The following is a 16,467-nucleotide window of genomic DNA, read 5'->3' as shown; positions in this document are numbered from 1 at the left end:
CCTGAACCACTCAGGCTCGACACACACATCTCCATCTGTGACCGGCTGGATCAATTTGCTGTCATCTGGCCTCCAGCCGTCTTCATTCTCCAACAAACACACCGAAACAGAAAGAAAGATAGGAAGAGATAGAGACAACAAAACAACATGCTTTGTATGTGCACCGGCCTTGTTGAAGAAAAGAAAAGGGACCACCCATCAGCCAGACGAAGGGGCAATTGGGGGGGATGTGGAAGGTTACCATAGCAACAAAGGAAAGAGACAAGAAAATAAAGGCCTAAAATAAACCCATAATTCCTTTAGCTAAACCCAAATTGCAGGAATTGGCTGTTCCAAAAGCCAATCTCACTGAAAAGCCAAAACAAATCTAACCTATCACACAAATAAGAGATAAAATGAAATTCTCATTCTGTTTGATTCCAGGCATTTATTTTTTGATAAGCAAGACACACAAAAAAAAAGAAAAAAAAAAAGCACAGGGGCGAGCGCAGCTTAGATTGAGTCATCCACTCTCTCAATAATTCAGCCTGGCTCTAAAATGAATGAGTAGTCGTGCACTGTACATCTTAGCAGGTCTCCAGGTGGCACCGCAGGGCCAGCTCTGTTTCAGGAGAGCAGCGAAGTCCAGGCCTCCTTGGAGACTCGTCTGAAAGGCCGGTCAATACAAAGATACTCTGACTGTGGCTCTCCTGGGACAGCACGAGCACTATGCACTTAAGGCAGGAGGCATCAGCTTTAAAATATGGCTTGAGATGTGGTGTGCATAGTTCACTCAGGACCAGATCCTGCTCCTCTGTTCCTATAGCCGTCAAGTAAAAGTGATTAGGAATCGCTATAATAAGAATATACGAAGCATTTTATGTATAATATATTACATAGCATTTTCAAGTTTCTTAAAGGGATATTTGGGGAAATGTGTTTATTCACTTTCTTGTCGACAGTCAGATTAGAAGAACGATAATCACCCTACTATCTGTCCAGTAAATATGAAGCCGCAGCCAGTCGCCCGTTAGCTTAGCTTAGCATAAAGATGTAAGCGGGGGGGAAACAGTGCTGCCCAACACAGCAACTACCTGTGTATTTGGCCAACTGAGTTAAGACCAGAATTTTTTGTCCTGTTTTACTGTTTACAAAAATGTTAAGTCTTAGAGATGTATAATTTCTGTGAAAACTTTTTAAATTAACGCCAACTCCACAGTCAACTAGACAGCCAAAGAAAGAGATCTATATCACCTGAAAGATGTAGTTTCTTGACATTTTCACACTTTGGTTGTTAAATGGATTAAACAAACAAGATATAATATGTAAAGTGAATTGGTGGGAAGGTTTTGGCATATTTGCACAGAGGCAGACTATCTCTGTTTGTTTCCTGTCTTTAGGCTAAGCCGAGCTAACCGGCTGCTAGCTTTAAAATTGGCTGGTTATTATTGAGTGGTTATCGATATTCTCATCAAGCTTTTAGCAAGAAAGAAAATAAGTGCATTTCCCAAAAAGTCAAACTAATTTTTTAATATTCACACAAAGCAATTTCAGACACTATATAGGCCTAAAATATAACAGCATTTCCAACTTTCTCTTCTATTCTGTGATGGAGAGATGAGGTTAATACACGAATGTTTTCCAGTTTTAACATTCTGCCCTCACACATTTTTCCTGTGACGACTGTGTATTAAAATACAGGCTAAAGGTTGAAGGGTTTCCTGGGCTATAGTTAGGAAGGAATAAATAAATACTGACATTCAGAGCATTTTGCAGGCTGCTCCCCACGGGTCTTTTTAAGTCCTACATTTAACAATGACTTTCAGTCCCAGTTGGTCTCCTCCAGTGTCCAGAATGTAATGCATAATATCAGCACAGGCACAAGGCAGTGTTCAAAGTAATATCAGAGGGTGGAAACGGAGAAGTTCACTCAGAGTTTTTGTAGTTGGTGAACAGGTTGTAGAGGACTCTGAGGGTGGACTTTAGGTTCAGGTTGACAACATCTGGAAGACAGAGTTGAGACAACAGAGATCATTAGTTTGCAGAGAAGGTTGGGGAAGAAAATACTGACATTTGTCTAGATTATGTACAAAAATGAACATTATAAGAGGAAAAATGGGATTCTTAAAGCAATGAAGCACAAAACAAATGGGCTGTGCTACCATAAAATCATATTTATCATACAAAAGAGCTTCTTATATGGTTGCTGTTGGACTACTTTTCTTCAAAGGGTTATTTGTAATTTGGGAAAGGACGCTGAGCTTAAAATAGCTCCCAAGAATTTGTAAATGATGATGTATTACTTGTTACCAGGAGAGACTTAAAGGCACATACATACTCTCTGCTCTTGGTAGTTCCAAAGTTTTGGAAAACGCTTCAGCTCTTGATCACATGCTCTCCCTTTATTGACACTTTTAATACAAAACTCAAGATGTACGTGTTTGCAAAGGCTGTTGGCTAAAGTCTTTTATAGATTTTATAAATTGATGTTAAAGGTTTGTTTCTCTTTTACATCTGTGTTTTCATTGCTATTTCTTACTACTTCTACTATTTGTGCCCTTTTTGCTAATGATTTCATTTTACTCGCCACTGTTGTACTATTGTAATTTATCAAACACACAACTAGGTCTTTGATTCAAGCCAGACACCATTTTGTTACAGCCGTGCCATTTCATCATCATTGAAACTAGAACGCCTTAAGCTCCTTTATCGTCTGCATTTCCTTGTTAGCTTGGGTGACACTATTGATATCATTAACAGCTGTGGCATCTCTATTTTCATTTATAATGAACCTTGTTGTGTACAAACCTCAGCAAACTGCATGCTAATTAGAGCACATATACTGTAGTAGGAGTGCAGTTATACAGCTGTAAGGATAATGGCTACAACATCCAATTACTGCAAAAATTGTGAGTGGTACAAACAGGTAGATTTTTTTTTGTTTGCTTGTTTTTTTGGGGTTGGGGTGGGGGGGCATGTTTCCTTTTTGTCGTATTCAGGATTGAAGAAGCAATTTGCAATCATTTGCATTAATACAGTGTGGAGAAAGACAATACACTGTTTACAATACACTGGTTTAAAAGTTAAATATTTATTCACTGCATGCACAATTTTGCTCGCAATTCAGCTCTGACATTCATGTAAGTGTATACATTAGAGAAGTATACTGTGCAACTGAATGAATATTCATACATATACTGTGCTGAGATGTGTATGGATTGAAGTACCTGAATGTAATTTGAATGCTTCAGTGGAGTAAGATGGTGTAATGATTACAGTTTAAGTACGCGATAGGTGTAGGACTGTATTAGATCACACTCTGAAAGTTATATCCTAATTCTAACTCTAACAGGGGGTTTGGAGAGTGTAATAGGTTAATAAGATGCAAGTCTCTGTGTAAAAGATGTGTAAAACAATACTTAAAATACTGACTAATTTTCAGCATAATAGAAACAAGATCATGAGGCCAGTAACTCATATTCTGATTCTTTAATTACAAGTTTTACTTTTTTTAAATAAAAAACAATACTGGTTTATTCAAGCTGAGCAACAGCGTAGCTCAAGGCTGGATGAACTCAGCACCATTCATCCAGTATCAAAGGGTGAGGCAAGGTTTCCATCTACTGGACAACCGTTAATATGACTGCTTCTATAGGACATCCAGCTTTTTAAATGGTCCCCGTCAGTGCAAGAGACTCATAATCTCAGTCAGGATCCATCAAATTTCATCCAAATCCAAATAATATAATAAAATATAATATAACATAATAATGTAATATGACAATAAAATACCTTCTGGTCTGGCTTTGGGTTTCTTCAGGCCTCCATCCTGCATCAGCTCAAAGGCAAAGGCCACATTGTGGACCTAAGGGGGCACAAAATAAAAATATAAATAAACATATAACAATAAATATAGTATAAAATAATACAACAAAATAACAAAATCTTCCTATATGACCAACAAAAATGTTACTGTTTGAGGGTGTGATCACCTTCTGTTCGAAACTCTCAGGGGTGAGGAAGAAGTTGTATAGAGGGACAAAATAGTCTTCTAGTAGCCCCATCAGCAATACCAGGTACACCCCATCTGCAAACTGGATACACACACACACACACACACACACACACTGTAAATATACAGATTGCATGAGGATTTACAGCATATCCGCTATTAAAACTGCAGTAGTAGATCAGATTGGATTATATGGATTGAAAATTAAATTGTGCATGCAAATAGAAGGAAGATGAGAGGGTGACATCTGTTACATAACACATACGTACACTCATTGTAATCACTGACTGGATTATGAATCAGTAAATGAATAAAAATCAATCAATCAATTAAATCTCTTACCTGAGATTCCAGCTCAGTAACTTCCAGGTTCAGCTTGTTCAGGTGTTTGTTCACGAAGGTGATGAGAGACTGGAAACAAGATCAACAAACTATGGCTCATTTCTACAGTGCAATTATATTATTGTTTTCATACTATCCATTATAGAGCAGCGAAAAGGTCTTTGATACCGTTTTTACTACGTTGAGCTTGTCAGGTGCGTGATCCAACAAAGTGTCAAATGCATCCCTCTCTGTTGTAAAAAGAGAAAGAATTCAAAGGTTATGAGTACTTAAAAGAACAGTTTGACATTTTAGGAAATGTCAAAGATACCTGTCTCATGTCTGTCCTGTCCTATATGTCTACAGCCAGCTGATGGTTAGCTTAGCATAGCAAAATGACCGGGAACAGGGGGAAGTGACTCATCGCACTCTGTCCAAAGGTGAAAAAATCAGCCTACCAGCGCCTCTAAATATAACTAATTAACTAATTAACTAATTACTTATCTTGTTTGTTTAATCCATATAAAGTTCAAAAATGTAACATTACGGTTTTAAGGGGGGTTATGTGCCAAATTATGTTCTTGGCCGGAGTCTCTTCGCTACTTTGCAACCTCATCAGCCATAAAACTGCGACTTGGCATTCTTACTTTGGTCTTTAAGACAAATGAAACATGAGATGTTAATTGGTGAGCTTTAGAGGTGCTAGAAAGGAGATTTTGTTACCTTCAGACAAGAAGTTTCCCCATTTCCAGTCTTTATACAAATGTTAAAGTCTCCTCGCAGGGGTGTCTTATCTACTTAAGGGACATGAGAGTGGTATCAGCCCTCTCATCTAACTCTCAGCATGAAAGCAAACAGCCCATTTCCCAAAATGTTGAGCTCCTCCTTTAAGCAATTCAACATGAAACAATAGGCCGACAAGTGAAGGGACATTTGCATAATATAATAAGTCACATGATGTGTGGCTGAGACTCACCAAGCCTTCCTATCATCATTCTGAAAAACAAAAAAATTAGAGACAATTTAAAAACTACTCAGTTTTCCATTCTGTATGCAGGGTTTTATATGCTCCTGATAATTTAATCTACAATGAACACTGCTAATATTTCACACTAGAGTGCAGATAAACTATAACAGCTCTTACTCTGTGGTGCTTGTCAGCTCTTTGGTCACAAGAGCAGTCTGCAGGATGCCCTCTCGTTTCTGCTCACACAAAATCAAAACACTTCAGATACCACATGAGAGAGGAACTAGAATTGTTGATGCACATTATGAAAATTACTTGTACAGACGAGACAATGACTGAAAGTACTGTTAAAATTTAGCTGCAAAGTGACACTACACATCCATCACAATGACATGTTATATACAATTGCTTTGGTTATTTTTATGGTTTTAGACAACTAAGGGGTTGGAAATTTCTAAGATGAAATGATTTTGAGGAATTTTATTTGTGATATCACACACATTTTAGTTTAACTTAAATTTTTAGCTATTTATTTGTATTATCTGTCTCATGCTGTCTGTAACTCACTATTGTTGCTGCCTACAATGGAAATGACATTCTTAATCTCAGTGAACATATATTATAAATGAATGTTTAATTAAATACATAAATAAAACTAAACACCTCTATAGTCATCCCTACGTCACTGCACATAACAGCAATGAATGCCAGCCCTGTGTGAGCTAGATGAGACAGTTTACCTTGACTACCACCACCTGTACAGAAACATGCTCCGGCAGTCTGATGGGGGCCTGGAAATGCATAGCGAGAGCCACCAGCAGATAGACAATAGCCACCAGGTTCTTTGAATGGATAGCTGTAACAGTAAGTCATAAGAGGGGACTGTCAGCTTTTTCACACGAACAAAACAATGTGGGCACTTTTCAAAAGATAAACAGTAGCTACATTTTTCAGAGACAAAAAAAAAAATGAAAAAGCAGCGAAGGAGCAATTAATGAAGCATGAGTTAATTTGACTCTGGCGTTAGCTCTAATGCTTGTAGAGCTCCTCAGACCTTTGTACAGGATTAAATACCCTCCATTTGTAATGCAAATTTAGAGTCAAGTGTGTGTTAAATTGACTTTCCAAACAATTTTACACACAAAGTTCAGTTTGTTTGTCACAATTGTACAATGTCTTCTGTGGCTGTGGAGGACAAAATAACACCAATGATTGTGACATCATCAGGGTTATCTTGGATTGAGATCTAAAATTTTAACAGAAAACCTGCAATACAAAGTTTGACGGAAGTGAGCGTTTATAAAACAGAGGGAATCTAATAAATGATGCTATCACGTGGCATTATGGGAAATGTAGGCTTTTGAACCTTGACCCATATGTTGAGGTATCTCAGTCTCACTTTTGTCCCTGCTTCTTATGAGTGAGAGTTGCTCAGCTTTATGGGTGTGTGATACGTCATCGCTACAGAGGCAGTTTGAGCAAAAAATCTCTGAAGTTGATGTAAAACTCACAGTCCACACTCCACTCAACGGTCCAGCCGTGAGGCCTCAGCAGTTCGTTGACGGCCTCCAAAACCGTCTGAAGCTTCTGCTTTTGGCCGATCTCTGACTGGGTCACCTCGGCCACGTTCAGCTTCCTGCCAGACAATTTTTCTGTCAACAACAGCAGAGATGAGATACAAGATATTAGCTAAAACACACAGGAAAACACTCACCATACATACAAGGGAAAATATCTAATTCACATCAACTGATGAGAAAAGGCTTAATTTACATAAAAGACAAAAGTTACATAATTGCCTCAAACCAAAGTAATCTTTTCTTAACAAAAGTGTTTTTTTCATGCTTGTATCTGTGTGTATTTTGTTGGTTGGAAGACAAGGACACGATTATCTTGCAAATGTACAAATGCAGTGGCTTGCAAAGAAAGACTTTGCAAAGGAAGACTTTGCATGCCACTCAGAGCAATGGCAAAGAAGAGGATTTAGCAAGCTTATCTCAAGTGAGTGAGTTCAAACATTTTAAAAATCAAAAAAGCAGCGATAACGACAAAAAAGGAAGTCTCCAGAGGGGCACTAATGCAATAAAAGACTGAGATTACACAAGGTGCCAAAGGGAAAAACGGAATGTGAAAAATGAAAAGGGCTTGAATAAAATCACACATTACTTAACAAAATGTCTCATGCAATGTGTCTTGTTGTTTATGACAATTCTGCAACACATGCAACCAAGGGTCAGTCCTATTTTGTATGAGCTGGCCTTCTGTTTTATTCTGCTTGACAGCTGATACGGCTTTTTATCAGGCTGTAATAATTAGCTGGTGTTCTCACAGGGGACAGTAAGTGGGAGCAAAGAAGATGATGAAAACAGTCAGACAGCCGAAGGGGGAGTTTGAGCACAGCAGTTTTCCCTTTCATTACACAAAACATACATGTGTGATATAAAACCACTAAAAACTAAACCCCATTAAGTTTAGCTTTTATAACTGTTTTGCAGTGGCATTACATTATATCCCTCTGACAGACACTCTTGTTTCAAGTAGCTGGTTTTGTCCAATCTACAGAGTAACAAAGACATAAATAAGACTTAGGGTACGGTTTTTAGTTTCTTAACCAATCCTTAGTAGTAGTTAGCATGTCTAGGTCCACACTGCTGTAACAAATAACAGACACAAGGGGGAAGCCTCTGACAGAAGCCCCCTGATGAATACACTTTTATCACTTTGGACACTGAAGAGAATAATAATTGCCAATATAAGCATTTTGAAATGGCTTTACATGAGGTGGATATTTATGGAACTGAGGGTTTATATTAAAAAAGGGCTTCAAAACCAACAAAAAGTTCAATCACAGTATTTTTCAATTTGAGGTAATACCTCTACTGCTAATACTACTACTTTACGCAAGACATTCATTTAAATACTACTAATACAGAACTACGAATACCTCATATTAAGTTTTGTCTGATGCACAGCTAGTACACAAGCCCATATTAAAAATGAAATCATGCAAAATAAAAGAATGTAATTGTTCACTGTCAGCATGACATTCACTGAAAATGCAATGTTTTGGTCATAGATCTTTGTCAAGCATCAACTTCACAATATGAAAGATGAAACATCTAGAGCCACAGGCTGCAAATAAAACTGTACATTTCTGTAAATTGACCCCTTTTGCAATTGGATTTTCTCACCAAATAACTTCTGGAGCACTTGTCCATCATAACAGTCCTCCTCCAGGTCTTTGACTATGATCCTCTCTTCCTCCAACTCACTGTTGATCCAGTCAATCAGGACCTGGACACATGAGAACACAGTTTAACCTACAATCAAACCTCCTTTCTTTCTGCTGTTTTCTTCACATTTTGATCTGATGTTGCTGAAGACGTGATCCCAGATACCTTGAGAAGATCTTTAAATTTAAGATTTTCCCGTGAAGTAGGATCCAACATGATCCTCTCAGCATTTTCCTCTGATGAAAAAATAATATAAGAGACATTAAGAACATGTGAGCGGAAGATGTTTACATTTTATTTATTTATTTTTACAAATACAGCCACAAACGCACACATGCAATGTTCCCATCACCCTCATTTTAACACCTATACACATGGTGACTGAAGACAAGGGGCGTCCCCACCCACTTTCATTTCCTGCTCCTCCACTGTCAAAGTCGCCATGAGTCACCATGTGTAAACATATTCTTCATATTCTCAGTGAGGCAATAAAACTGTTTTAACATAAGAGTTATAGTTTCAGTTATTAAAAATGTGTTCTTTACATGTGCATGTGTGTGTTCACAGTGTGTGCATATATATATATATATATATATACCCAGCAGTGTGTCCTCTGGATGGATGTCTGTCCCTGTGGGAAGCATGGGAGCGTTGATAGCATTCTTTCCTTCCTCATGGAGATCGCTCACTAGTAAGACAACAACAAAGCATACAACTCAAAAAAACAGGCAAATTCAACAAAACAAATCAGTGGAAACAAACCTGAATTCAAAGTCCTGCTTGGCAACTGAAGGGATTGTATTTCCCTTCTGTGAGTAAAGAAACAGACATTAGTGACACGAGCAGGCAAAGATTGTGGGGCAGAAAGAAAAGAAAAGGACAATAAAGAGAAAGGCTGTGCATGTCACTGGTAACACTATCATTGCACAATCACCACAAATTCCCCTTGTGGCAAAATGTGATGTTAATTTGAAGTCAGCTTGAAGTCAGTTTGTCAGTCCCACTCCTCCTCCTCTCCAGACATGACTTCATTTAACCACCACTTTTCTCTGTTTAGTGTCATTAACAGTCAGAGCTGAACACCACGACATTTATAGAGCTTTCATGGGAGAATCTTAAAAGGGGAACTCAACCAAAGTTGTACAAAGCCTCAAATGATGTCACTTGTGTCAGTATTGGTTGACGAAAGGTTTGAAAAGGAAAAAAAAAAAAAAAAGGAAGAAGAATGCATGGAATACAAAACACAATATCTCTTGTTCTGCTGCACTGATTTTGATTCTTTTTTTAAATGTCCAACATGAATCTGACAATGTATTATTGATACCATTATTATTATTATTATTATTAATAGTGATGATGATATCAGTATTGTTATTATTATATAGTACTCTTCAGATTTAGTCCTCTAGGTAGGTGCAAAACAGTAAAAGAATGCATCAAAGAATGATATAGCACATATACAGACCATAATGGATTCGAAAAGCCAACTGTTTAATGAGTATGTTATTTTGCCTTTTAACTTTTCTATCTTGTATTTCGCTCCAAGCAGGACAACTCTAGTACTCAAGTACTATGAATTATTGACATCTATTAACTAACTTTGGTCAGATAGTCATTCCTGCTAAATACTAAATTGTCATAATTTGATTCTCAATTCCACACTATAAATTAAGTGGATATTATAAAGTATATTCAAACTATTCTCTTCATAATGTGCTACATTGTGCTAATACTGTGATGAGTGCACTGGTGAATGTCATTGTCAAGCTATGAGTTGTAGAAACTTCAGAAACAGCTTGAGTTTAGCAACTGTTTATGCAGGGATCGTGGTCCACTGCCCAAAGCTGTCACATGTCTGTCACTTCCAGAATTGTTCTAAAGCCATATGGGGCTCCTTCCTTTCTGCTGCAGACTGCATTATGGAGCAGCAGTGTCCATCAACGGGATTTTTAAGTATATTTCAATTGTTATTTTTCAAGAATAAACATGCAACATATTCAAAATATCATTAGAATTTGAATTTAGTCTGAAACTTGGAGCATTAAACTTGTTTAAAGGTGACACGACACACATAAATTAACAAACACTAACACACACTTTGAGTCAGGCTTCAAATAAAATCAATTTCTGCTGAGATGCTTTCATTTCTGACTGGAGAAACACTCCAGGGATTTAAAGGCTTTCATCTTCTAATGGCCAAATTGCTTTTATCCTTGTTGCATTTCAATTTGTAAGACCTGCAATAGGCTGAACCACAATCAATGGTCTTAAATCTGTCATTTCATTGATTTTTGCTATTTATGAAACCTGGAAGGACTGCCAAGATGAGTATGCAAAGAGATAAAAATTGTTATTTTTCAAATTAAAAGCATGTTAAATTGCTTTTTTAAATTGTTTCTGATGTTTCTGATACAATCTGGACCAAATCTTAACTTCAAAGCATGTACAAAGAGAGGATATACAGAATTACCCTGGGAGGAGGGGTCCCCACAGGAGTCCTATCTGATTCAGCCTTCTCATAAGAGCTGAATAGCTGCTTGAGCCCTGAATCTCACTACAGATCAGCAGTTTGCTTTGTAATTACAGAGCAAGCTTGCTGCATTTCATCATAATTGTGCTGCTCCCTCCCTCTGTGTCCATCTGACTAATTTACTGCAGCTTTTAGATTTAGCTAGACAGAGCTTTGGCACTTCATGCAGTCAAATAAAATGTGGGTGAAAATGATCAAATTGTACAATATAATTCATTTACGACGGCAGATTCATGCAAATTGATGCCAGGAAATAAAAACACTTTCACTCAGCAGTACAGAGCAATAACAGTAACCCGTACAAACACACACAGTTGATTCTATTATGTTATGTCCACATTTTACTGTGACTACTTACATGTTGATGGCCTCTTACAACAACCAGCGGACCACATTGCTAGATATAAACCTATGGTGCTCTAAGGTAACAGGTCCTGCTTCCCCATTTCCACTTCCAAGTTCCTCAAAACCAAAAACCGGTTTACCTTGTTTCTTTCTCTTGGTCCCACACAGCAGCCCCGCCATGTCCCCACTAAAAATCTCCGGATTCCCCCCGATGGCAGCGAGAGAAGGTAGAAAATGTAGTGCGTATGTGTGTATATATATGTGTGTGTGTGTGTGTGTGTGAATTGCAGTCAGTGGGGCTGAGCAGTGGCAGGGGCGTCATCACGTGTTTATTTCTGTCACAACCCTCCACCCCACCTCTGCAGTCCTGTTACTGGAGACACTGAGGGGTGTGTGTATGTGTAAGTGTGTGGGTCATATGTATGTGTGTTTGCATGTATGTGTGGGACGGGAAGAAAACACAGCAGCTGTACCACACCAGTAACCTCTGGGCTGTCAAACAGTGGACACAGGACAGATTTCACTGATCTACAACAGGTATAGTGCCAACAATGCATGCAATGTGGCGTAAAAATAATATTTGTTTTCATATAAACAATACCCAGTTGATATTTTAGTTCAAATTAGCTGCAGTCAAGTAATTTCACAGCAATATAAGAGAACAGACTTGTTTCAGTGAATAACTACTCTCTCAATGAGCATGTGAATGGAGCCTTTAATATGTTTTGCTGCAGCGGATAATCAATGAGGCAGTAGCTGTATTCCTGTGTAACAGAATTACGCTAATTGAATACAAAGCAAAGCCTGCAGTCAAAAACATTTATCTTAAGCCGGCTTCATTGCACAAATTCATGTAAAAAGCTCCTCAGCGGTATTACAAACCATTATGGAAGAGGACAGAGTGGCTACTCAAGACAACGGCATCAACATATGGTCAGATTTCCTTTGCTTTAAAGACAAAACTGTTGTGAGAATAATCAGTCTGCATCATAAACAAAAGCATAAGGCAGATTGAAATTGACCTCATCTTTTAGTTCCACTATTCCCGAGGGGGGAGGCGGTTTAGTGTGGCACCAGCGGTGGGTGGGGGGATATAAATAATGTAGCAGAGTGGAGAAGACAGACTGGACTTTAAATATAGCTCTGGCTATTTACACCAACACAGGCACCAGTGAGTAACAGCAGCCAGGAGATGACAGAGTCAGTGCATATTTTCTGCAGGAATATTAATAATGACAGCTGAAACGCTTTAACTTATTATACCTAATATTCATTGATTATTACTATATATTATGTACTTTATTCACTTAATGTTGTAATTCTATTCTAAATAATCTTTTGGGGCTCTAATGGCATGAATGTAACAAAATTGCAGTGTGTCAAACATATCTTTGGCATTTCTTGTATATTGCTGCAATCCATATAATAAGCTAATATCTGTCACTATATATCAGCCAGACCAGTTTACCTGTGAGGCTCAAATACAAATAAAATTGACTTGACTTTACTCAACAGCTAGAGGTTTGTATTTAATATTGTATTTAGTAATGCTGGTGTAAATTGTACCATTTTGTGTGTATACATAACACATTCATTAATCCATAATGTGATTAATTCATCTCAATCTCTTTGCGACAGTTATGTTCAAATGCAACAAGAAGATAAGTCAGTGAAGTGAGTAAAAAAAAAGTTAAACAGCAGCAAACAGATGACTTACTAGTGTCAGCGTCCATCCTTAAACTTGCATCTTAGTTATGGTTTGTATTTTCAGACCATAAATACTAGTTACCCTGAGGTAATACAGCAAGGAAGTGACACAACATGCATCCCCCTAAGTCCTTATAAAGCAAAAAGTGTTTTTTTGTGCTAACTAAACTATTATTTTTACAGCACTGCCTGTTGCTGACAAAGGGAGTTGTGCCTTGTCAGAGAAATGCAGACTTCCTCTCAGTTTATCAGGATATACAGAAAGAGACATGAGCATGCAGTATTTTTTTTTTGAAAAATAAGTCTGCAACTGCAGGAATCTGGGCTGTGTGGAAAAAAAAAACATGTTCCTCTATGTCTTGTCAAATGGCCTTAACATACACCTTCCATCCGATTCCTAATAGAATAAGAGGAAGAGGAGTTGTAAGTGCTTCATACTGAACTAAAATGTGCATGTGTGGTTGCTGGTGTCAACACACAGAAACCATAAGTCAGCTTCTTAAAAGAAGTAACCTAGTTACACTATTAATTCAGCAACTGTGAAGCAATTTTTCCAGTGTCTCTCTTGGGTGTTTCCCTTATAGAATATAAAGCACCACACCCAAACGTACCAGAAACCACAACAGCAGCAGCATGTGAGGCCACAAGCTGTGCCCCATCAGCACAGCTAAGCCTCAAACACTTTTATCCTGTTAAACTGATGTATAATTCTAACATTTCCAAGATCTTATGCCTATAAAATAACCTGTTTATCATCTGACCGTTAATTCACTTTGTCCACACAGGGGCACTGCACTCTCACAAGCTGCACTCAAAAAATAGAGCTCCCAGACAGGCACTGAGGCGATGTGGGCTTCCCTTCTGCCCACACTGCACAATTCATTACCTACAGCACCAACTTAGAGCCACATGTTGGCAAAATGAAGGTCTGGGGACCACAGAAGGTTTTCCTCAGTAAGCTGGAGGCTGACAATTAAGGAACAGCTACATTATTTAGTTTGATATCAGCACAAACAGAAAATGCTCAGGAGCCCTCAGATCACAAGCGTCTCTCCTACTTCTACAATAAAGTCTAGGTCAGAGTTACTATGACAGTTTTCTAAGACTGACATGTTAATGTTGACTTTTCAACTAATGATAACTTGATTAAACTGCAGATTATTTTCTCCATTCACTGGACACTATGAAAAAAAATGCAACTAAATAATGTCTTCAGTTTGCTTCTTTTGTTCGACCGACTGTAAAAAACCCAAACATATTCCACTGATCAAACAAAAGCACCAATTCCTCATATCTAACCAGCAGGAACTGGCAAATGTTTGGTGTTTTTGCTTAAATAGAGGTTAATTCTGTACCAATGTTGGGTGCACACCAGGTACACTAAGACCTCTCAGTTATCATCTAATTCACTCTCTGGGCTGAGCTGTCTGTTTCTCCGTTCAACCCATTGAGAAGCTTTAAGGTTAGAAAATTCACCTTATTCCACTCTGGCAGGAGATTATTGTTTATATATACACTACTCACAAAAAGTTAGGGATATTCGGCTTTCAGGTGAAATTTCAGGATGAACCTAAAATGCATTCTAACCTTTCCAGGTGAACTTAATGTGACCTTCTCTAAACCTTTGAATGCACATGTCCAACTGTTCAGTGTTTCAGTACTTTTTGCACAAGTTGCTGTTCTCTAACAAGGTGATTAACAGCAAAATTCACAACAGGTTTGATCCATGAATCGACCAATACATTTCCTGCTTCAGTTAGAATTGGTATTTAAACAGTCCTCCTCATCAAGCTGTTCACATTCTGACATCATGAGACCAAGACGACACCTAACAATTGATCAACAGCACCTCAACACTGGAGGCTTCAAACAGGAAGTCCTCAGACGGAGGTGTTCACTGAGCTTAGAGGGTCACAGAGTGTCATCAGGAGGTTGTAACAGTGATACAGAGACTGGAAGAGTCACAGAAAGGAGAGGAGTGGACGTCCTTTGGCCACATCCCAATTTATTGAGACACTGAAAATTTTTTGTTGTGGTATACCTACCACTGTTGTTAGATTTTCTTTCAATAAATTGTTTAAGATGGAGAAATTACCATTACATGCTTCTACTTAAATGCCCTACTTTCATGGTATAATATCACTGTCGCATTCACTTTTTACATTTTCCATATATTTCACCTGAAAGTCGAATATCCCTAACTTTTTGTGAGTAGTCCTGTGTGGTTTTAATAACGTTTGGCTGCAAAAATTTGCACCAAATCATAAGAGGCTTAACTTCAAAGTGTAACATTTTGATTAAGAGATTTCAAACTGTTCAAACTCAACAGGAAACCTGTGTGTTTTTAGATGCGATGTATGGAATTTAGAAAGGCTCCTAAACAATTAAAGTGTCTCCTGCTGGTGGGCCTCCTTTAATGGAGAGTATAGACACATGGCTCTGAGCACACACACACATACACACATACACACACAGGTGTTAAACCTTGCAGCTGTCTGCCCTCTAAGGGAGGGCAGAAAATAGTCTGATAAAACAACTGGAAAACTGGGTCAACAGGCTGAAGAGTGTTTTGATATCAGAAACACAGTGAGCACAATAATCCTCTTACACTTTTATCTTCATAACCTCACATTCCTGTCACCGGTCACTGACTGTCAGATCTATTTATGTTTATTACCTCATGTTGGATGCCTGTGGAGTCGCTCTGAGGCTTTGTGTCGCCTCTCAGTCTCTTACAAGTACTTCATACCCTCAGAGAAATATCACACACTGCACTAGAGCTCAAAACATGATGATGATTAACAAAACTACCCTATAATTAAAACAAAATCAGAAGGATGTTAGAGGAACATTGACCCTGATAAAAATGTTAGGCCTTACAAAAGAAAGTCAATAACAAGGAAACGCTATGAATGAATCAATGTAAAAATAAATCATGTGTGCAGCCCATGATTAAAGTGCTTGTGATGTCCCAGAGGAGAATATTTTAATAGCGCATCATGTGATTGCAGCACCATGGACAGAAACCCAACAAGAGAAACAAACAGAGGCTTTTCGTGACGCTAGAAAATCAGAGAAAAAACAAACTGATTTACCTTCTTTAGACTTTTTCTTCCGCGCCAGGGTTCCTCCTAATTTCCCCAGGAAAGATTCGTCCTTTTTCATTTTTGCGGTCGCAGATGTGGTCGGAGCCCCGGACATCTTCCAGTGCGCGTGTGAGTGTTCTCTCTCTCTCTCTCTCTCTCTCTCTCCTTATGTCTGTTAATAATGTCACTCCTCCCCGTGGTGCATTCAGGCACCAGTGTACGATCCAATCACAGCGACAAGACACCAAACTAACAATTTCGCAGGCAGACAGCAGACTGAGGGAAGG

The 16,467-nt window shown here is 38.3% G+C and overlaps 1 protein-coding gene across 3 annotated transcripts; it reads right to left on the bottom strand.

The window, feature by feature from the left end:
- Positions 1–407: 407 nt before the first annotated feature.
- Positions 408–16,295, bottom strand: parvb (parvin, beta). 3 transcript variants are annotated; one of them, XM_070830554.1, is made up of 14 exons: positions 16,190–16,295; positions 9,111–9,200; positions 8,678–8,748; positions 8,471–8,573; positions 6,791–6,931; positions 6,020–6,135; positions 5,457–5,515; positions 5,289–5,308; positions 4,502–4,563; positions 4,334–4,402; positions 3,972–4,073; positions 3,772–3,844; positions 1,738–1,982; positions 408–799 (listed from the first exon to the last, which is right to left on the bottom strand). In XM_070830554.1, the coding sequence occupies exons 1-13, from the start codon at positions 16,293–16,295 to the stop codon at positions 1,906–1,908; spliced, it is 1,089 nt and encodes a 362-aa protein (XP_070686655.1). In that variant the 3' UTR covers positions 408–799; positions 1,738–1,905. The 3 variants fall into 3 exon arrangements, with proteins under 3 accessions (XP_070686655.1, XP_070686657.1, XP_070686656.1); XM_070830556.1 differs by lacking the exon at positions 16,190–16,295 and adding an exon at positions 13,105–13,188; XM_070830555.1 differs by lacking the exon at positions 16,190–16,295 and adding an exon at positions 11,528–11,631.
- Positions 16,296–16,467: the final 172 nt, after the last annotated feature.

The sequence above is a fragment of the Pempheris klunzingeri genome, chromosome 5, assembly GCF_042242105.1.
Source record: "Pempheris klunzingeri isolate RE-2024b chromosome 5, fPemKlu1.hap1, whole genome shotgun sequence".
Lineage (NCBI taxonomy): Eukaryota > Metazoa > Chordata > Actinopteri > Acropomatiformes > Pempheridae > Pempheris > Pempheris klunzingeri.
This window is presented reverse-complemented; position numbering and strand designations above follow the sequence as displayed.